Source organism: Lepus europaeus, chromosome X, assembly GCF_033115175.1.
Source record: "Lepus europaeus isolate LE1 chromosome X, mLepTim1.pri, whole genome shotgun sequence".
In the NCBI taxonomy this organism is placed as follows: Eukaryota; Metazoa; Chordata; class Mammalia; order Lagomorpha; family Leporidae; genus Lepus; species Lepus europaeus.
Window position 1 is genome coordinate 19,307,700 of NC_084850.1, and position 21,937 is coordinate 19,329,636.

The 21,937-nt window shown below is 39.2% G+C and overlaps 1 protein-coding gene across 1 annotated transcript; it reads right to left on the reverse strand.

Annotated features, from left to right (window-relative positions):
* Positions 1-413: 413 nt before the first annotated feature.
* CD40LG (CD40 ligand) lies at positions 414-11,902 on the reverse strand. Its single transcript, XM_062182883.1, has 5 exons — positions 11,747-11,902; positions 9,829-9,960; positions 5,381-5,438; positions 3,513-3,575; positions 414-790 (listed from the first exon to the last, which is right to left on the reverse strand). The coding sequence occupies exons 1-5, from the start codon at positions 11,900-11,902 to the stop codon at positions 414-416; spliced, it is 786 nt and encodes a 261-aa protein (XP_062038867.1).
* Positions 11,903-21,937: the final 10,035 nt, after the last annotated feature.

Genomic DNA, 21,937 nt, shown 5'->3' on the forward strand with positions numbered 1-21,937 from the left:
ATGGTAATTGTGAGCTGAACCTCCCCATTTCCCTTCTGCATTTTCACTGATAAATCAACTAGATTATCCACTGAAAGACACTGCACATAGAGAAACAAAATGGAACTTGGTTAATTATTTGTGGTTTACTCAGAATTCTATCTGTGCATAATGACCTTGTCTTTTCATAGGATTCTCTGGACTTGCTGCTGCAGAATATAATCTCTTACGGAGCAAGACCTGTTTGGGCTTCACTCACCCTGCCATTCCTTTATTATAGCCCTGCATGCCTTGGGATATATAATAAATAGTACTCCATGAGGAGGATCCTAGGGTTATAAATAGGCAGTTCAACAGGGGGTGCTTTTAACTGCTTCTCTGTGTTACGAAGACCACCAGCATGAGCTCAGCAGCAGCCCGTGTGGTAACACTGTTCAGAGTTTGAGTAAGCCAAATGATGTGAAACCGGTCCCGTGGTTCACTTGGCTTGCATCAGTCACATTGACAAACACTGAAGCATCCGCTTGCAATTCAAATACTCCTCCCAAGTGGATGGATTGCTGCTCACAAGTTTTGGAGGAACTGCGGGCATTTGCTGCTCTGAGTAGGATTCGTTCTGATCCACCAGCAGACTTCAGGCATAAGCTGGCTATAAATGGAGCTTGACTTGAAGGTTCCTGATTGGAACAGAAGGTGACTTGGGCATAGATATAATAGAATCCTTGTCTTTTCACTTTCAGCTGTTTCCCATTTTCAAGAGTTACCAAAGTGTTGCTCATGGTGTAATATCCTTTTTTAGCCCACTGTAGAACTGTAACAGAATTGGAAAATTTGTGGTGAGGAGAAGCAGAGCAAGGTTCACATTCTAACAGAAAATGTAGTTTAATGTTGGATACTGCTTTGTGTAGGAATGGATTGTCAAGGCTCTGTCTAGGTCTCAGTGTCTCCAGAGAAGTTTTGTCTAACATTCAGCATGGGTTTTAGAATCAGACAGAGTCCTGCCTTTTTACAAGATTGGGCAAGACAATCTCTCCAAACTTAATTTCCTCATTGAAAACACAGGGCCAATATGGAATACACATGAGGTTTTCATGGAAAGTGCACATTACGAAAAAAAAAAAACTATGCATTCATTTTTTCAGAAGAATAAACTTATCCTTTAATTTCGTTTTCAATAACTTTTTGAAGTGTCCTTATATTTCTGAGACTTGTGAGAATTAACATATTGCAGTGAGTTTCCCTCTCCCTTTAGAGTTCTTAAGCCCTTGAACTAGATAAAGTACAAGTGATTTTAAAATTTCATATCATAAATTATGCATATCAAATCATTCAGGCAAAATCTTTGCTAATATCAAGATGGATACCTTGCTTGCCTTGATTTTTACAAAGTAAAGAATTGTTAGTCTGCCTGTTTCAGCTTCAGCCCAGAGAAAAGACCCCATTTCTTCCTACCTGACTGTACTGTGGCAAACCCAACTCTCCTCCCACAGCAAGGACTAAAATTAGGCAAGGAAGTATGAAAATAAACTGTGTGTTCATTTCACTGTGTGTTTTGATCTATCATTGTAATGGGTGCTACCAACTTGAAAGTACCCATATTCTTGTGGCTAAGCCAGAGTACCCACCAACAAGGTGCCATTTTATTGGCTGAGAGGTTGAGTGGGTTCAAAGTAGTGTGTGCATTCCATTTCAAATCTCAGCTCCCACAGAGAGTGAGACTGACTATTGAGGGTGGTGGCTGGGGGAGAAGTGAAAGCATAGACACATTTTCTTCCTTGAGCTTCTAAAACATTGATTCTTATTTGGTGGTCTTAGGCTTATTGGGGCACAAGATCCTATCTAGTTGGAGTCATTCTTTAGTAGCAGTGAGACATCCTGAAATGCCTGATGTATTTGGACCATCCACGCTACTCCAGAAATCATGCTTCCTTACGATGTTTTCACTTTGGGGTCATTTAATTGAGAAAAAGGGGTAGATTCTCTACCTTATAGTCCACTAAACTTACTTTTAATTTTAGTCCTTGCTACGGGATATAGGTCAAGTTCACAACAGCATGAAAAGGTAGGAATGGGATGTTTGGGACTAGGGTGGGGGAAGAATGCTACTGTCTTTCCATCTGATCCTCTGCAGACCAACTCTGATGCACACTATAAAATATTGTAAGGCCAATGTCAGTCATGAGACTTTTGGAGGAATATGAGCTCCATGAAATATATACAGGGCAAGGATTTAGACACAGATGGGCAAAGGACAGTGAGAAATTGTTCTAGGTTTCTCTGCTGTCATCCAATCCAAAAGATAAGGTGACATGTGAACAACCAATCCGGACATGGCAATATAATCATGATGTTCTCCCATAAGGGTATTTTCTGAGAAAGCTGTAATTGACATAATTATTAAATACTGTGTGAATAATTGATATTAATGAGGAGCTGTATGCCACTGCTCTGACATTCCAGCCATGATGAAATAAGTAGCAGCACCTTAAATTTGTATAGCACTTGGCAGCATAACTTTTTTTCCACATTAACTTTTTCAATGATCAACTCTCCCCACCACACACACACGAAATAGGTGAGTCAGGAAATGATTGTTGAGGTAAAGGGACTTACCTAAGGTCACCCAAGAAATTACTGGTCATGGTTCCTGAACCTCAGTTTTCAAAAACTCCCTTTCTAGCGCTCTTTTCCCAAACCATGATCTAAACCACTCATGCAAGTGTTACACACACTGAGAAGCCCTAGCTGCCTCAGAGCTGAGGTGGTATCTCTCTTTCAAACACACACACACACACACACTATTTAAAACTCCATTGCAGAGCACTCTGATTAATTTTTCAAAGACTGCTTTCATGCTCTTGCCTTTCTGCAGATGGAGGATTTTATGCTAGCGTGTATGTTTCCATTCATTTATCAGATGCAACACATTCTCCAGTACCAGCTACTGCAAGGTACAGATTTGGGGAAAAAAATCTAAAGGCTACAATGATGGCAGAACATATATGGAAATAAAATCGTTCAGAGTTGAAAAGATCATACTGTGTTGTCTGTTGTTACTTCATTGGAAAATATAACGTCTTGGCACCTATTGATCTCTAAAGAATGATTTTAATTTTAAATTCCCTGAGGTTGGCTCCAGTGAGGCTGGGGTTAATCATTGGGGGACTGACAGATGGCAGGAAATATCCCCTGAGGCCCATTTACACCGAGAAGAGGGGTTAGGAGGAGGGGTACTCTATTGCTCCTATGCTGTCAAAATAATAGTCCCTCCACCCAGTAATTTATCATTTAGAATCAGTCATTGAGCAAGAACATAATGAGAGCATTGGGATTGCTTCCACCTCCTCTTGTCCTGCTAAGTCCCATCTTCATTTAAGCTTACTTTGAAGACAAAGGAGAGCATATGAGAGATGTATGGGTAAGTTTTAAATGGGGACTCAGAGAAATAGAGAAGCCTAACCATTAGGCTGCATTGCTCTAGCATTGCAGCCTTCCCCCTTGGATGGATGACACTCAGTTGCTGTGGGACTTACCAGATGCTGATTTACTACTGGCCTCACTTATGAGATGTGCTGCAATTTGAGGATCCTGATCACCTGAAATGAAACCAGAGGTGAACTGTCAGGGCAAGGTAACATAAAACTTCCCACAGAACTATTTGGTCCAGTTACACAACTGTGTAAAATAGAGACTGCCAAAGTAGATTATGCAAAAGGTAAGGTGTAATGACCTGAAATCCTTCCCAATGAAGGAAAAGTTGGTTTCTAATATCACAGTAATTGAATTAGTTGTTTCCATTGGTTACATTCTCCTAACAGTTTTTCAGCACTTGATTCCACTTTATATAGATTGAAACAGGATGCTAAAAAACCTGGTCTTCATTAAGCATGCCTTGAATCTTGCTTTTTAGTAACAAAGTCTTAGTGGGTCCAAGTTCTTGCCTACACACTTGGCTAGGAAGATGCTTACTCTGTCTGATTCAGTCAAACAGCTGGGCAAACTATTGCTTTTCATGTGAAAGTCCTGCTGGTTCTTAACTTCAGAATCCATTGTGGAAGTTTCTTCTTTCCAATTCGAACCCTGGTGTCAGGTACTTTGTAGATGACCCATAAATGTTGGTAAATTGCATGATCTACATGACTGGTTAAGTTTACCATTTACTTGAAGTCTGCTAGGAAGCATCTGCATTAACTGTTTCCTCAAATGCCACTTTAATTAACAACCAATATGCTGCTGTTTGGCATATCTTGAAACCACGCTAAAGATGAGACCTTCCTGTAAATCAGAAGACCCTTAAGCATCCAGACCAACGGTTAAGGCCAACTCTGAGAACTCACTTTCCCTCAGAAAACCCTATCTATGTCACTTTACATACATATTTCTTTGTGTATAACAGTTTTGCACAAGTCATAGCATCATGTTCACTACTTTTATGACATGATAGTCTCTAAGAAATCCCTTCTTTGTCATACTTTGCTTTTCAAGTCACTTCTGGCATTATTTTGTTGGTTTGGCATGCTACATTCTAATAGGAACAAGGAAAAGTTGGTGTCTCCAGAAGAGATAACTGGGTGAGGAAAGGGTCTGGAAAGTGTCATAGAAGGAACAGTGAAAAACACTGGGATGTTTAGCCTTGAGAAGGAAAAGCTCAATCAAGGTCAGGGGCCCCAATGGCTGTCTTCAAAATTTGGACAACTGCTTTGTGAGAGATGAATTAGACTTTGTTTAGTACAACCCCAAAGAGCAGAATTGGGTCCAATGAGTGGAAATTACAGAAACAAATTTTGACTGAAGAGAAGGTAAGATTTCCTTCTGGTAGTATAGTAATCTGACTGTAATTATTAGAACCATTCAAAGGTAGACCAGGCTGCCTTATGAGGTAGAAGGTACCTCATCTGTAGATGTGTTAGATCAGAGGCCAAATGATCAGTGCTGTTGTGAACAAATTCTGGCTATGATGCTGTATTTGAGAATCTTCAAGATCCTTTCCAACTCTGAGACATTCAGAATGCTCTGACTTCACTTGCCATCCTTCCCCATAAAAAAACTGATTATTGAGGAGTTAGTGTTGCTGCTACCAAATTATGACTTTCCTGTCATTTCTCCCTATGTAAATAGTACCAGGATTAATGGTTTCTTTGATTAAAGTATTGAACATAATGGAATTTCTTCATACTTGGTGTTGTCAGCATTAAAAGAACATAGTCTTACCCATGAATATGTATACACAAAGCCTTCCTGAATCACAGGAACCAAGGAAGGTGTGAATTTGACAATTGTGTTCCTGTTTTATTTCCAAGGCTAAAAGTTCCCTGATTTAACACTGGATTGTTGAATATGATCAATCTAAATCTTCCTTTTATTTTTAAAACATCATTGAAGTTGATTAATAGCAACTTACCTTTTTGCATTTCAAAATTTATTTCTTTCTTCGGCTCCTCTTTGTTTAGCATTATATCCTAAAAGAAGAATCATAGCAAAATGTCATTTTGAAAGAGGCTCTGTTATGGGGTTTTAGAGTTATCATTCATTTGTTATCTGTCATTACTCTGTTGCCTGCTTCTGGTGAGGATTATCATATAGACTCAGATGCTGTCATTAATTCCATCAGACCAATTAGAAGCCCATGGCTCTGACAGATGATCTGACAGCCCAGAAACCTCAGGGGAAAATCTGGGAGCAAAACTGAGGCCTTATTATCTACATTCCAGTGTTCTCTGTAGATGAGAGGCTGAGATACTGACCCTTCTGATGACCCTGACCTCCCTGCCTTTGACACATATTGACAAATAAGGTTAAATGTGGAGATGATTCCACCCTAGGAACTGGCATATGGAATATTATTAACATAAAGCATGGTGTGTGTCTATTAGAATAAAATTGGTCAGAAATCTTGTAGGAAAGGGCAATAGCAAGTTTGACCCTGGGAGAGAACTCTTAGATTCTGAAGACTCTCAGACACTTTAAATGTCAACATCCCTTTCAATGGGCTGAAGAGATTGTCCTGTTGAGATGATTGTCCTGTGTAGCCTGTGTTTATTTAGAACAATCAACATTTAGGAAACATAGGTAACCTTCCAATGTTGTTGATGTTCAAATACAAATACAACACTTCTGAAAATATTTCATTTCACTTATAAAAGGATAGATGGCTATAGGAACAACCTAACAGGAACTTCCATTAGTGCAAGTTGGAAGATAATAAAGAATATTATTACCATTTTAAAGACACTGTACAAAAGGCCTGGAGAGCTTCACTGGCCAGTATGAGGTCACCCAAAAAGTCTAACATTTAAACCTACAATAGAAACTGAGCTCACACATTCACATTCACGAATTGGCCTCCTCAATTCATTCTATCAGTCTATATTCTGAGCACAAAGGGAGAAGACAGCAGTATTTTCACACCTTCTGATAATTAAAGTCCTATGCTGCTTCCCATTCCTGAAATTAGTTGTCTATAGGGCCCTTACTTTGAATTCTTCCCCTAGAAATTTGTGTTGTTACATTGACTGTGTTGCTGTAAGCTCAACTCAGTTCCCAGATGTGAGAACATAAGTCACAGAGCCCCAAAGGGAACCCGAGCCTCGAAAAGCTCACATGGGCCACAGAGCTTAAACTTTCCATTTGAGCTGAAGTGGGGCACTATGAAAAACCAGCACAGGAAAATGTTTGTGAGATAACAAGTAAACAAATGACTATTTAGTGTCTTTTAAAAAACTGGAGTGTGATGATTGAGGTTGAGATACTTTTAGGCTAGGTGGTTGCATTGGTGTCAGGGCTTGGCAATGAAAACGTGAAGTCAGCAGTTTGTCTTTTATTCGCCTAGCCTTGCCTTTCCGTGAACTTTCCCCCAGCCACACTCCCCAGAGCCTTTTTTTTAATTATTGGCATCACTCCATATCTCAACTGGAAGTCCTTTTAAAGTTGAATTTCAGAAAATCTGGGATTATTTTTCTCTTAGTGGGAACCCTATGTGGCAGTATGAACACACTGTCCTTTAACTCGAAAAGGCAGTGCTTTGAGCCTATCAAAGGCATCTCAGTCATCAACAGGCAGATAATCATAGAAAACTAAACATTCTAGCAGGAGGTGGAGTGTGTAGTAAGTTTTAATGTGAGAGTATGCTATTCAAAATGATGCTTCTGCTTACCCTATCGTGAACCCTGTATCCTATCTTTCACTCAAATGCAAACTAGGTGCTATCTGCCTCAGGAGGTAATGAGTTCCTTGTTACCAGAGGTGTTCAGAAATTGGATGAATATTTGGTAGGAACTGTGGAGAGGAGACAGAAGTACTGGATTGAGAATCAGATTTAAAGATTTCTAAAATCTTGTTGAGACCTATGATTTGAAGTCCCCAAATTCGAATTTAAAATTGTTCAGATGCAGCCAGGCTGTGGCCCAAAAAGAAAGCATGGTAACATTAGCTGAAAAGATAAAAATTCAATCTGGGATTATGATGAGTTGGTCTGCTCTGTTAAAAAAATCTAAAATACTGTTTTAGAGTGAGAAATTTTGAGGAATGGATATTGGAAATGGGGGTCAATCATTGGAGAATGATTGAATAGCTAGAGGATTTTGTAGCTAACCATTGTGTGTATCCTAGGCATTGAGTAGGTTCTACATCTGCAAAAAGGCGGATCCTTGGTCACAGGTAAGCAAATCACCATGTCCTGGTTGACATGCTTGAGAAAGTCTGCTTTTGCAAATATAAAACCTTGGAGTTGTTGCTTTGTTAATACAAGTAAAAGCAAGGAGGCAAATCCGGCTCCTTTCCTTGCTCCTAACCCAGGTAATTGATTTTAGAAGCATGACATCTCTGATCCAAGATTAAATCATGAAGAATTGGCAGTTCAACTATCAAACTCTTAGTAAGAAAGAAAGGGAAAGACAAAATTATCAATTCGCTCTTACTGCCATTGGAGGGAATTGAGGACTGATAACATGATGAAAGAATGTCCGAGCTGGTCCTTATAGATAATCTCAACCTTCTCACTTTATATATGAGGAAACCAAAGCCAGACAGATTAAGTCATTTGCTCAGAGACTCACAGCCAAGCACTTCCAATATGCTTTTTGGATGGTTAAGCAGTGTTTAGAAAATGCTTGTATTCACATTTAAATTTGCAGTGTTTTACAATACCATGTAATGTGAGGGTACTTCAAAAAGTTTGGGGAAAACGTCATTAAAAGATAAGTTTATTCTGGTGCAAAAAATTTGAAATCCATGTATAGTTTGTTTTCCTAATATGCATTTTCCATGAACTTTTGAAGACTCCTTGTACTGACAACTATTCTTAAAGAAACGGACTCACCCGATGTTCCAAGCTGGCCTGTCTTGCAATTAAAGTGTTAGGAGTTTCAGATAAAATCTAGTTTCATGTATCAAACCTGAAAGCCAGCAGGGAATTTAAGCTGCATTCTGATCCCCATGGGTGACTCAGGAATAGGCTCTTAGATCTTTCACTACTGGATCAAATTACACATCAATGATAATACAGGAGGGCAGGGGTAAATTCAGAAATAAGATCTTAAGCCTTTTTTCTCCCACATTAAATTAAACATCAACTACATGTAAGAACGAATTCCTGTTGGATAATCCAGGTACCTATCCACCTGGCACAGAGCAACTCTCAACATGGAGTATTATATCCTAAACATGACCCCTAACTGAGCTGAGGGCCAAGCATGTATTTGAATAAGTTCTCTGAGAGAGAAATACACAGAGAATTCTCGAATTCTCGATATTATGTCTTGGGTGAAAGAACCCTTTGACCCCATGTCTATGGTGACAGAATTAACATAAAGATTCCAAAATTCCCATTTTATATACCCATTATAGGTTACAGTCACTAGTGACTTCATGCTGGCTAACACCCTAATGGGATAAAACGTTTAATGGTCTCTGGTCATGACTGCCAGAAGAGGACTTGCTTCATGAGCAAGTGGTATTATATGGGGTCTGGTTTGAGGGGTGATGAGAATATTTCATTTCCCATTCCTCCCACCTCTCCTCACTATCATACCATCATCAGAAGAGCACTGGAAGCACTAGAGACTATACCAGTCTTCAAGAGACCCTACTGCACTGAGTTTAGGCAATGTTTCACTTGTGAATGGGCACATGGCAGTAGCCAATTGTTGTTGATTCCCTGGGAAATGAAGATCAGATCATGGGTTCACAGTGGGAAGGCATCAAGGTTTAGATGGGACAATACAGAAATACAAAGAACAAACTTGATGTCCTTCCTAATTTTGCTCAGTGGTATGTGCATGAGATTGTAAGTATGTGTGAGTATGCACATAAGACTGCATATTTTCCCCACACAAAGCCATTTTTGTTCTTATCAAGTAGGAAAGTGCATACTTTTTTTTCCTTTTTAACATAGGATGTTGCCTTGATTTATTTTGTTTATAAACACACTCATACACATACATCCATATCCATGCTTGTATGAGGATACTTCAAAATCTTCATGGAAAATGGAATTTAAAAGTAAGTTATTTTGGCATCCCCAGAAGCTTGACATCCATGCATACACAGAGTCTTCACAATGTTCATGGAAGTACATATTACAAAAACACTGTTGCATGGATTTCTAAATTGTTTGCACCAAAATAATATTTTAATCTCATTTTTGATAAACTCTTTAAAGTACCCTTGTATGCATATATATATATATATACACACACACACACACACAGGTAGGTGGGCATATATTTACATATGCGTGTGTGAGTGAATAAAAAATGTTTAAACCTTTACATAATTGCATTTCAGTTTCCCAACTGATCAAACATAGTACAACTTTTAAATGACATTTTTACCAACAACTGAGTGCCTTACCTTGACGAAGCCTTCAAACTGGCTTCTAATTTCCTTACAGTTCAGTAGGGATAAGGACCCTTCTCCTTTGTTGCATCTCTGTATCGTTTTCATGAATACAAAATCCTCATGAAGATTCCTTTCATCTTCTATCTATTTAGAAATAACAAGAATATGAGAAGTGTCATTCTGAGGGAGAATGTAGCTAATGACATCTTCCTCCACATTCACTTGCACAGTACCAGTAACGAGGAGGACTTTGAGGACATAAATGGAGAATGACAAGCTTTTTTGTTGGATTATTGCTTTTTGGTATTTGCCATTTATAAATTTTAAAAAAACAACATTTAAGGTGTCATATTATTGAAACCCTAGGTAGAAATCACAGCCATTCTAATTAACTCTCATTACAAACTGTGAAGTTTTTCACTAGCAGTAATATTCTATAATTGTCATATTTCTAATCAACTTATAAGATAGTTTTCTGGTCAGCTAACTTGCCCAGTTCATTTTAGGGTTACTGATACAGTACTTTACAAAAAGAAGTTAATTTGTAATGTGTGTCCATTAACTCACATTCTAATTACATCTCTCTCCCTTCTGAACTTCAGTGTTTGCAGAAAATATTTGCATTTTTAAAGAAGTCATCTTTTATTCCAGACTAACAAGATATTTTATTTTCCAACATCTTAGAAAAATTAAAGGTATGTAATTCACTTGTATCATCACCAAATTCTATGTCATTTTCTTAAGGCCAAAAATCAATTTTAAAGACTCCAAACAAGATCCTATTAGCCGGCGGCTTTCATTGTCATTAGGAGCACACCTAAATATGAGAGTCTTTTGATTCTAATCAGGCCACTCTTCCCCCTTTAGAGGTGAGGGAGGGTGGGAGGGCCCACCCAGACAAAAGCAAGCAAACAGACCCAGAAATCCCCCCTTTTCACTGGCTGTGAGCCCTAAAACTCAAGTAAATCGGTGGACTGCCTCAAGCCTCACTAATCCTGATAGAAAATTTCATGGCCTTGATTCTAGGTCTGTGGTCCAAGAGAGGACAGAAAGGCATCCATGCAAAAATCCAGCTGCTTCCCAGACACATCTCCCACATCCAAACTATTAGGAACATCAATTTGATTGATTTTCTTCTTTACATTTATGATAGTTATTTTGACAAAACAGTCAGTAATGCCCCTCAGTAGAAATACATAAATACATGGGAAGAGAATTAATCCTGGTGGTTATCTTTTCCTAGGAATGAAAAATAACCTACTAAGTTACTCTAATCTTTTGTTCCTGTATGTCTAACCTTTAAAGAGTGTGCAACATTTCAGGAAAATTGAGCAGCTTCCAGCTACAATTAGTGTTCAAAGAATTATGCACAGTGTCACTAAACGATTGCAAATTTCAGGATTTATCCGTGGCTATGCTTATGTGAAGCATTATGAGATTTGAAATCATATTGATGCTCTCCTTCTCTAGTTTCAAATTTAAAAGGAAAACATTGTATCCATCAGAAAAAAATGACATACTTTTTAAGCCAAACATTAACTAACAGTTATGGTGCCTCTTTATGTGCCAAACACTGTTTTGAGCTCTTTACATGACTAAACTCATTAACTGCATAAGATGGATACCATTACCATAACCATTTCTCAAATGTGGACACTGAGACATAGAAATGTAACTTGCCTATGGTCACAGAGCTTGTAGGGACAGAGCCAAGATTTGAACCAAGGAAATCTGACTCCAGATCCCAAGATCTTAACATAAATATTAGGATATGAGATTCATTGACTTGACAACAAACATTAGGACACAAGAACATTCATTTACTTGGGTTCATACTATCATCCACCATTTGGATAGAACTAAAACCAATCAACACACAAATCAGTAAGGACTCCTAATTTACTTTTAAAAGGCATGTGGTTCATCTTACCTTGTCCAACCTTCTATGAAGATATACAGCAAAAAGCGCTGACCCTATCATCTGGGTGATAAGAAAAACAGTAAGTAAATACATAAAAATTTTCATGCTAACAGATGGTCCGGTGGCCACAGAACGAGGAGTAGGTTGGCTGTACGTTTCGATCATGCTGGACTGCTGTTGAAATGGTATCTTCTGACCAAGAAGGTGGCAGAGGCAGCATGAGAAGACTGTCAAAGTGGCCACCTTACTCAGGATTAGTTAAGAGCACACAATCGTCGCAGCCCACACTTCCTGGAAAATGTGCTTCGTAGTCTTCTCTCCCAGCAAAAAAGTTACGTAAAGGTTTTTCTTTTTTTAATTATACCCATATCATTCACTTCCAGGCTTTCCCTTTTGTTAGTAAAGAAGAAACAAGTTTCTTCTTCCATATATTCATTCTTGCCTTGAAATGTCATAGACTCCTTAACAGACAATGGCCGTATTTTCCTATTGCTGTCTAACTTTTTGGGTTCACCAGTTTCAAGGAAAGTGACAAATTAATCCACCAGCAAGACAGTTATTTCAATTTCAATCTTACTAATATAAAGCGGGAACCTGGCACACAAAGAAAGAAACAAATGTCAACAAATGTTTGGATTGATTTTACAACTGGTGTGCCGCTAGCTAATTGCTTCTCAAGATATCACCTCTTTAATATTTTAGCTCAAGAAATTGCAGCGGCTGTTGAAGTCAAGCTTATATGGCATAAAGTAAATAAGAGTGCTGACAATTATTAAATAAAATTTAGCTGGGACGCTAATGCAAGAAAAAAAAAAACTTCTCAAAGGCAAAAATAAGTAGAGTCTTGATGGAAATCAGGCCAAACCTGTGAGATTGAAGTTAAAGTAGGGATACTAGTTTGACTTTGTCAAGTCACCTGTCTACACTATTCAAATCCATCAGATAATTGCTGAAGCCAGTCTAACAGTTCAGAGTAGTGGAAATAGACTGTAGGTAAGAGACCTGCATCATAGTACTTTCTCTACCAATAAATTGCTATGAAACATGGGCAAATCACTTCACCTCTCTGGACCTCACTTTTCTCATATCTACAGAGAGTACGTGCCTTGCCTATCCTGTAGGTTATTGTGAAGATCAAGTAAAGAAGTGCATGAAATAAATTCGGAGAACATTAAGCAATAGACAACTCATTTTGGAATTTGGTTGACATAAGATATGAGTTTTCCAAATGATTTCCAGCTCCTTACATACTGGTAAAAAATGAATGAAAAATAATATAAAAAATCCTGAAGTTTTTACAATGAATCATATCATTGAAGTGTGCAGGATTATACATTTCTGTTTGGCTTTTGCATCATCTTATCAGATTGCCTCCAATCTAAAAGCAGCTGTGGAAATCCCTACCCCACTACCCAATCTGGTCTGGAAACCATGATAAGATTGCTTTGGTGATTCCTATAAAATTGTTTTGAGAGACACATAGGAAGCATAAAAACTGCTCTGATAGGCATGCTGTCTGTATAGTTAGCACCTGCTTTCTTCCCCTCCCACGCACCAGCATCCTGTCCTGCGCCCATATCTATGTAGCTTTTCACTACATCTGCCAAGTGGGTGGCTTCGATGCATGTGATGAACTTTGATCAGTCAAGTTAGAGGCTTTGGTTCTTAGACAAGTAACCTTAGTTCCGCTGAAGGAAAATTATTATGAGAGTCAAAATGGGCTCAAGGACTTCTCCAAGGGCAGCTTCAAATAATTACCAAATGCCAGAGCTGCAAGGACTCCCGTGAAGATCAGTTCAAGCAAGCCCTGAGGTAAAGGATGCTGAAAGAACCACAGACACCGACAGTGTCAGGATTTGTTCACGCGATCAACTTCAAGAAAGAGTTGTTTTCTTGCCTCCACTTCTTGATCTCCATCCAGCCTCTTGCAATCTGTCTTCTGTTCACAATATTCCCCTGCACCCATTGCTATTATTGCAACAATAATTTTGGCTGAATAGTTGTTAGAGTTCATTTTTAGTGACCTCCCTGTTCTCTGTTGTCATCCTTCTTAATATTCCTGAATTCTCTATCACCATGTTCTTAAGGACTTCTGCCTTTCAGATTCCTTTTTCATGAGATCCTTTTTCATGAGACCCCCGTTTTCCTAGCCCTAAAACTTTGGTATCGCCTGTCCTCATTCTTCTTTGCTCAGCCTTCTCCACTTCCCTCCCCTCCCTTTCTTCTGGTTCGACGCATTTTTCCATGGGTGATATCCATCTGTGTTCAGTTTTCACTATCTTCATCGTGATAAATTCTAAATCTGTAACTGCAGCCCTGAACTTCAGACTTGTAAGCACAGCTACCTCTGAATATCACTACTCACATATTCCATAGTTACTTCACAGTTGACAGATCCCAAACATAACTCACCTCTCTTAAGGTGTTCCCTGTCTCAGTGAATGGTCCCATGGAAATCACCCAAGAGTCCTCCCATTCTCTCATTCCAGATTGCTCTTCAGTCCCAGTGGCTTCTTCTTCCCCAAAGTTCCTTGATTGCCACCAATTTTCTCAATGCCCAGTGCCACCATCCTAGTGCAGGACCCGATCCATATCCTTTTGTTGTAGATTATTAAACTGTACCATCTTAATTTATCCTCTGTTTCCCTTTCTTCTCTACTCCACCCATCTTCCACAGTCAGCGGAATATTAATTCTTTTCAAAAAGATTTATTTATTTATTTTAAAGGCAGGGTGGCACATACATACACAGAAATCTTCAATTTGGTTAACTCCCCAAATAATCACAAGAGTTGTGGCTGGGTCAGACTGAAGCCAGGAGCCAGGAGCACCAACCTGGGTCTCCCACGAGTGGGCAGGGGCCCAAGTACTTGGGCCATCCTCTGCTGCCCTTTCAGGAGCATTAGCCGGGAACTGGATCAAAAGCAGAGCTGCCACGACTAGAACTGGTACTCCATGTGGTTTTGGCATCACAAGCTGCAGCCTAAACCACTGCAACACAACACAGTGCCCCACCTTTTAAAAAAGATTTATTACAAATGACCACATTCTCTAACCTGGTTGGACTCCCTAAGACTGTCCCAGATCCAAGGAAGCATGTTGACATAGTGCTCTGGCAGGTTCAACATGAATCGAATCAGCTCCAGAATACTCTGCTTCTGCTTCAGTGCTTCAAGCCTTCTCTTTTTTCCATTCTTCTGTTTTGTCCTCTAGCTTGACCCAACAATAGGCTACTTTCTCAGCTTCCAAACAGAAGCTCCGATTCTGTAACAGAAGCCCTGTGTGTCAAGATCACTCATTCTTGTCTACCCCCAACAAGGAGAGAGGGTCATGGTGATGGGCTCCCATTTCAAGTCTTCTGCTGCCTTATATGCCCAGAAATGATTCTCAAACTTGGTTTCAAGAAATTTGTAGATCCATGGAGTTTGTGAAGGTACTTGTAGTCAAAATCAAATATTGGCAATATTTTCCTTATTTTACAGAAGAATTGTTAATAAATTAAATTGTCTAATTTTTCATTAATTATTACACAGAATTTGTTTCTGTCACCCCTTTTTTACTCATGGTTTTCTGCTAGCTAGCCACTGATCTGTAGCTAATAAGCATCAAGGAAAATTTTTTTAAAAACAATGGATCATAATTCAACAGCTTGTTTTTGGTGTGAATATGCTTGTGGTTGTGATTTTACATTGATAACATAGAACAGTCATAGTTTCTACTAGGAAAAATATTTCCAGTACATACGAAAGAGTGAAATTTATCGGTGTTTTGTTTGTTCCATCAAGGACTCTTTTTCCTGAATATGTCTGGAAAACTCAGAGGACAGAGTCTTGATTCTTTTTTTTTAAAGATTTATTTATTTATTTGAAAGGCAGAGTTACAGCAAGAGAGGGGCAGAGACGTTCCATTTGCTGGTTCACTCCCCAAATGGCCACAATGGCCAGAGCTTTGCCAGGCTGAAGCCAGGAGCCAGAGCTTCCTCCAGGTCTCCCACATCGGTGCAAGGGCCCAAGGACTTGGACCATCCCCTGCTGCTTTCCTGGTTGCATTACCAGGCAGCTGGCTCGGAAGTGGAGTAGCCAGGTCTTGAACCAGTTCCCATATGGAAGCCAACGTTGCAGGCAGTGGCTTAACCCACTGTGCTACAGTGCTGACCCCAGAGTCTTGATTCTTTGCATGGCAAATAACCTGATCCCCGCTCCTATTTCTCTCTTCATCTTCCACAACTCACTCATGTTCATCCATGAGCACCAAGCATATCAAGCCAATTTTATTTCCCTAAACATGTTGTGCTCTTCATGCTGTTCCCTGTGTGTAAAGTGATTCCCTTCTCTCTTAACCACTAATGTTGAAGTAAAATCTCTCTTCCCAGCCAATAAGGTTCCCTCTTATGTGCTTAGTCTGTTACAGCATTTGCCACATAGCAGTATATTTGACTGGTTTGATTTCTTTATCATCAGTTCCCAGACAAAAGCAGCTTTTTAAAATAAATCTCAGAATCCTTTGATCCAACACATTTTAAGGAATTAGTAAATATTTGCCAATTTTTAAAATTTTCTTTTAAAGAGTTAGAAAGGGATATTGTGAAGGAGTCTAACCTGGAAGAATAGTACTGGCCAGGCTCTTTGGTGATATAAATAGACATGTTGGTTTTAAGTTTTCTTCTAGTCCTTTCATTACCTTTCTTTCCTTTGGAGTCAGTTTGATTTTTTTTTTCTTCTCTTTCATGTTGGCAGTTTTCCTGAAGTGTCTGGTGATCCTCAGTTGTTTGATCGCATTTATGAATGAAAAACTCTATTGGTTATTCTGGGTGGATTCCATGGGTTTCCTCTTCAATTGTGTTGATCTATTTCCCCCACAAACCTTTCTCTGGAATGGGAGGATTGACTGTGGCTTCTGTTTAAATGGGTAGTGCCTGTAAACAGGCAGGTTTCTATTTAGGTCATGTGGGTGGAGAGGCAGGAAGACCAGGGACCCTCCACAACTGATAAAGTTAGGAGGGCTTTTCTCTGGGGGTGGAACACTTTAGAGGGTTTCACTCTTGACTGATGCTAGTTCTTCTTTCGTTTCTTCCTTCTATCTGTTGTGGAGGTACCAGCACCCTCCCTAGTGCTCTCCCCAGACAACTTTCACCTGAGTCCAAGACCAAATGCTACTGCTAACAAAAGGTCCACAGGGGGAAGGAAGAATATGGGGAAAGCCTTCCTCCCACCTGCCATCCATCCCAGATGTTTCCACTGCAGCCCTTTAATGTATTCCCATAATTATTGCCTCCCAGCTGAACTCTGCTCTTCACATTTGTTTTTGACTATGAGATTGGTGTTTCCTTGGGAAAACATACTTGTACTCTTGAATTGCAATGTTTTCTACTCTAATTTCTCTGTTAGTCCATTTAATTGCCTTTATTGCTTTCTAGTTTCCTTCAAAATTTGTTACATCGTTGTCACTTCAGCTTATTTCCCATGGTTGTATTGGCTTCTTTTTTTTTTTTTTTTTGACAGGCAGAGTGGATAGTGAGAGAGAGAGACAGAGAGAAAGGTCTTCCTTTTTGCCGTTGGTTCACCCTCCAATGGCCGCTGCAGCCGGTGCATCACGCTGATCCGAAGGCAGGAGCCAGGTGCTTCTCCTGGTCTCCCATGCGGGTGCAGGGCCCAAGCACTTGGGCCATCCTCCACTGCCTTCCCGGGCCATAGTAGAGAGCTGGCCTGGAAGAGGGGCAACCAGGATAGAATCCGGCGCCCCAACTGGGACTAGAACCCGATGTGCCAGCGCCTCAAGGCGGAGGATTAGCCTGTTGAGCCACGGTGCTGGCCTGGCTTCTTTCTTTTGACATTTATTTTTGACTAAGTACTGTAATATGTTCACATGGTTAAAAATGCAATAGATACAAAAGAGTATGCAATACAAAATCTTCTTCCCATCTCTTCCTCCTGGTCTTCTATTGTCAAAAATGTTATAAATTTTTATATATCTTCCAGAAATGCTTTTTTTTTCCCCAAAAAAACCTTTTATTTAATGAGTACAAATTTCAAAAGTACAACCTTGGGAATACAGTGATTCTCCCCACCATACCTGCCCTCCCACCCCCACTCCCACCACACCTGCCCCTCTCTCTCCCATTCCCTGTCTCATTCCCTGTCCCATTCATTTTCAGTGAACTTTATACACAGAAGACCAACTCTAAACTAAGTAAAGATTTTAACAATTTGCACACGCGCACACACAACTGTTTGAGAATAAGTTTTACAGTTAATTCTCATAATACAACTCATTGAGGACAGAGGTTATTGCATGGGAAGTTAGTGCACAGTGACTCTTGTTAATTTAACAACATTCTTATGTATGAGGTCAATGTCCACTTGAGACTCTTGACATGAGCTGCCAAAGCTATGGAAGCCTTTTGAATCTACAATCTCCATCAGTATTTAAACAAGGCCATAAGCAAAGTGGAAGTTCTCTTCTCCCTTCAGAGAAAAGTACATCCTTTTTTGATGGCCAATTATTTCCACTGGGGTCTCACTCACAGAGATCTTCCATGTAGTATATTCTTTGCCACGGTGTCTTCACTTTCCATCCCTGAAATGCTCTCATGGAGTTTTCAGCTAGACCAGAATGCCTTAAGGGCTGATTCCAAGGTCAGAGTGCTGTTTAGAGTGATGTCATTCTATGTATCTGCTGTGTGAACTGCTTCCCATGTTGGAACATTCTCTCCTTTTTAATTCTATTATTATTGCAAGACCCTTGATCTTATTTATATGATTCTTTCAACACCTAATCCTATCTATATGATCACTTAAACACTTGATATGATCACTTTTACACTTAAGATGATATTTTTACCATTCAGCTTAAAGAGATTTTAGGTCCCATGGCAAGTTTTTAAACTGTATCCTTAGATGTAAGTTCGTAGGAATGTATGCAGGACTATACAGCTTTACAGTTACAAACTTCTTCTTCCCTCCCTTATTCCTACTCTTATTTTTTACTGATTTATATTTTCAATTGTTTTTAAACACAATGATTAATTCTATGTTAAGTAAAGAGTTCGCAAATAGTATGAAGAAGAAAAAAAAAGTTCCTTCACATTCAAGGCAAGTACTATTCAAGTCATTGCTTCTCAAAGTGCCAATTTCATTTCTACAGATTTCCTTTAGCTGCTCTGTTAGATATCGCAGATCAATGAGAACATATATTATTTGTCCCTTTGGGACTAGCTTATTTCGTTAAGTATGATATTTTCCAGATTCATCCATTTTGTTGCAAATGACCAGATTTCTTTTTTTATTGCTGTGTAGAATTCCATAGGTTATATATACCATAATTTCTTTATCCAGTTCAGTTCAATAGGTTGGTTCAATATCTTAGCTATTGTGAATTGAGCTGCAATAAACATGGAGGTGCAGATAACTCTTTTATTTGCTGATTTCATTTCTCCTGGGTAAATTCAAGAGTGGGATGTCTGGGTCATATGGAAGATTTATGTTACAATTTCTGAGGTATCTCCAAACTGTCTTCCATAGTGGCTTTACTAGTTTACATTCCAACCAACAGTGGATTAGGGTATCTTTTTTCTCCACATCCGTACCAGCATTTGTTGTTTGTTGATTTCTGTATGAAAGCCATTCTAACTGGGGCGAGGTGAAACCTTGTTGTGGTTTTGATTTGCATTTTCCTGATGGCTAGTGATATTGAACATTTCTTCATGTGTCTGTTGGTCATTTGGATTTTTTCTTTTGAAAAATGTCTGCTAAAGTCCTTTGCCCATTTCTTAACTGGGTTGTTTGTTTTGTTGTTGTGGAGTTTCTTGATCTCTTTGTAGATTCTGGTTATTAATCCTTTATCTGTTGCATAATTTGCAAATATCTTTTCCCATTCTGTCGGTTTCCTCTTAACTTTCCTAACTGTTTCTTTTGCAGTACCGAAACTTCTCAATTTGATGTAATCCCAATTGTTAATTTTGGCTTTGGCTGCGTGTGACTCTGGGATCTTTTCTAAGAACTCTTTGCCTGTGCCAGTGTCTTGCAGGCTTTCTCCAATGTTCTCTAATAATTTGATGGTGTCAGGTCATAGATTTAGATCTTTTTTTTTTAACTTTTATTTAATGAATATAAATTTCCAGTGTACAGCTTATGGATTACAATGGCTTCCCTCTGCTTTTATGCACATTTAAGCAAATATATATTCTCTTTCATCATTTTTTACACACAGTAGTATATAATACATTCCCCTGAACCTTTATTTTTACATGAAAAAGATTTGTTTTTTTTTTTTAAGTTGGAGTGACAGAGAGTAAGGGAGAGAGGGATGGAGAGAGAGAGAGAGAGAGAGAGAGAGAGAGAGAGATTCCATCACTGGTTCACTCCCCAAATGTCTGCAATAGGCAGGGCTGAGCCAGACCAAAGCCAAGAACCAGGAACTCCACTGAAGTCTCCCACATGTGTGCCAGTGACCCATGTACTTGGACTATCACCTGTTGCCTCTCAGGCTCATTAGCAGGAAGGTGGATCAGAAGTGTGGCACAGGGGCTGGCGCTGTGGCATAGTTGTAAAGCCACCGCCTGTAGTGCCAGCACCACATATGGATGCCGGTTCAAGTCCCGGCTGCTCCTCTTCCAATCCAGCTCTCTGCTACGGCCTGGGAAAGCAGTAAAAGATAGCCCAAGTCCTTGGGCCCCTGCAACCACATGGGAGACCTAGAAGAAGCTCCTGGCTTCGGATTGGCAAAGCTCCAGCCATTGTGGTCATTTGGGGAATGAACCAGCAGACAGAAGACCTCTCGCTCTTGCTCTCGCTCTCGCTCTCACTCTCTTTCTCCCTGCCTTTGCCTCTCTGTAACTCTGCCTTTCAAAAAATAAATCAGTCTTTAAAAAACAAAGAAGTGTGGCATAACAGAGACTCGAACTGTCACTCTGATGTGGAATGCAAGCATTCCAAGTGGCAGCTTAGCTCACTGGACCACAACGTCTGCCACTGCATCTTTGGGTTTCTTTTTTGTTCATTTTACAATTTATCTTGGAGATTGTTCCATGTCAACAAAACACTCTATTCTTTTATGCACTTGCGTAGTACAGTAGTTCTTCTTGGTTTTAGTTGAATGCCTGAAAATATGAAGTGGAAAAAATCCAGAGATACACAATTTATAAGTTGTAAATAACTTTGATTATAGTATATTGTTAGAATTATTCTCTCTTGCTATTATTACTTATTGTTAATCTCTTACTGTGAACAATTTATCAATTAAACTTTGCCAAAATTGTATGTATATAGGAAAAAAACCAAAGTCATATACTCATATTGGTTTTGATCTTGCTATGATTTGAAAGTATCTCCCTAAAATTCATGTGTTGTAATCTTAATTCTTCATGGCAGCCATGTTTGGAGATGGAGACTAATGGGAGATATTTCAGTCATGGGGGTGGAGATCTCATGAATGGGTGAATATCCTTCTCATATGAATTCCCACTCTAACAGGAATGAATTAGTTATTAGAGAACAAATTGTTGTAAAGCAAGGTCATCCCTTGCGTTCTCTCTCTTCGACATGTACCCACTTACCCTTCCCCTGTTTCTCATGAATTAGAGCAGCATCTTAGGTGAGTCTGCCAGATCTGGGACATCTCAACCTTCAAAATCTTCAGCCAAATTAAACCTCTTTTCTTTATAAATTATCCAGTCTCAGGTATTGTGCTATATTAAGAGAAAGCAGAGTGAGGTACTATCTACCATTTGAGGCATCCACTGGGTTCTTTCAAATGTATGATAAGGGAAGGACTATTGTATTCCATCTTATGAATGATATATCATACCTTATTTAATCCATCCCCTATTGATGAATATTTAGTTTTTTTTCCAGTCATGCAGTAGTCTAAAATACTGCAACAATATCCAGTACTTATTCATTTAAAATTTTTTTTCAGATATTTTCATAGGATCTGGAAGGCTGAAATCCACTTACATGTTAGCATCAACCAATCAACATATAAACAGATTACACTTAAAGGCAGGTGATTGAAGAATTACTGTTTACTCACCACACATCATATTTTCAAGTTTCTAATGCAAAGTTCAAGTGGCCTCAAGGATTTTGGCTGTCCCATGTGAGATTCTCCACCAGGGTCTGCAGCAGGAAGTAAAAAATGAGGTGTTTTCTGGTACCTCCATCCAAGATGCTGCCTTTGTTATCTACACTGGTAAGAAGCAATT

What these genes read in the sequence shown, in the direction of transcription:
- CD40LG (XM_062182883.1), bottom strand. Translation starts at nt 11,902, where the DNA reads ATGATCGAAACGTACAGCCAACCTACTCCTCGTTCTGTGGCCACCGGA. An exon ending in AAATTTTGAAATGCAAAAAG is followed by an intron (nt 3,576 to 5,380) that starts GTAAGTTGCTAT and finishes GTTTCATTTCAG; the next exon opens with GTGATCAGGATCCTCAAATT. An exon ending in CAGTAGTAAATCAGCATCTG is followed by an intron (nt 791 to 3,512) that starts GTAAGTCCCACA and finishes ATTCTGTTACAG; the next exon opens with TTCTACAGTGGGCTAAAAAA.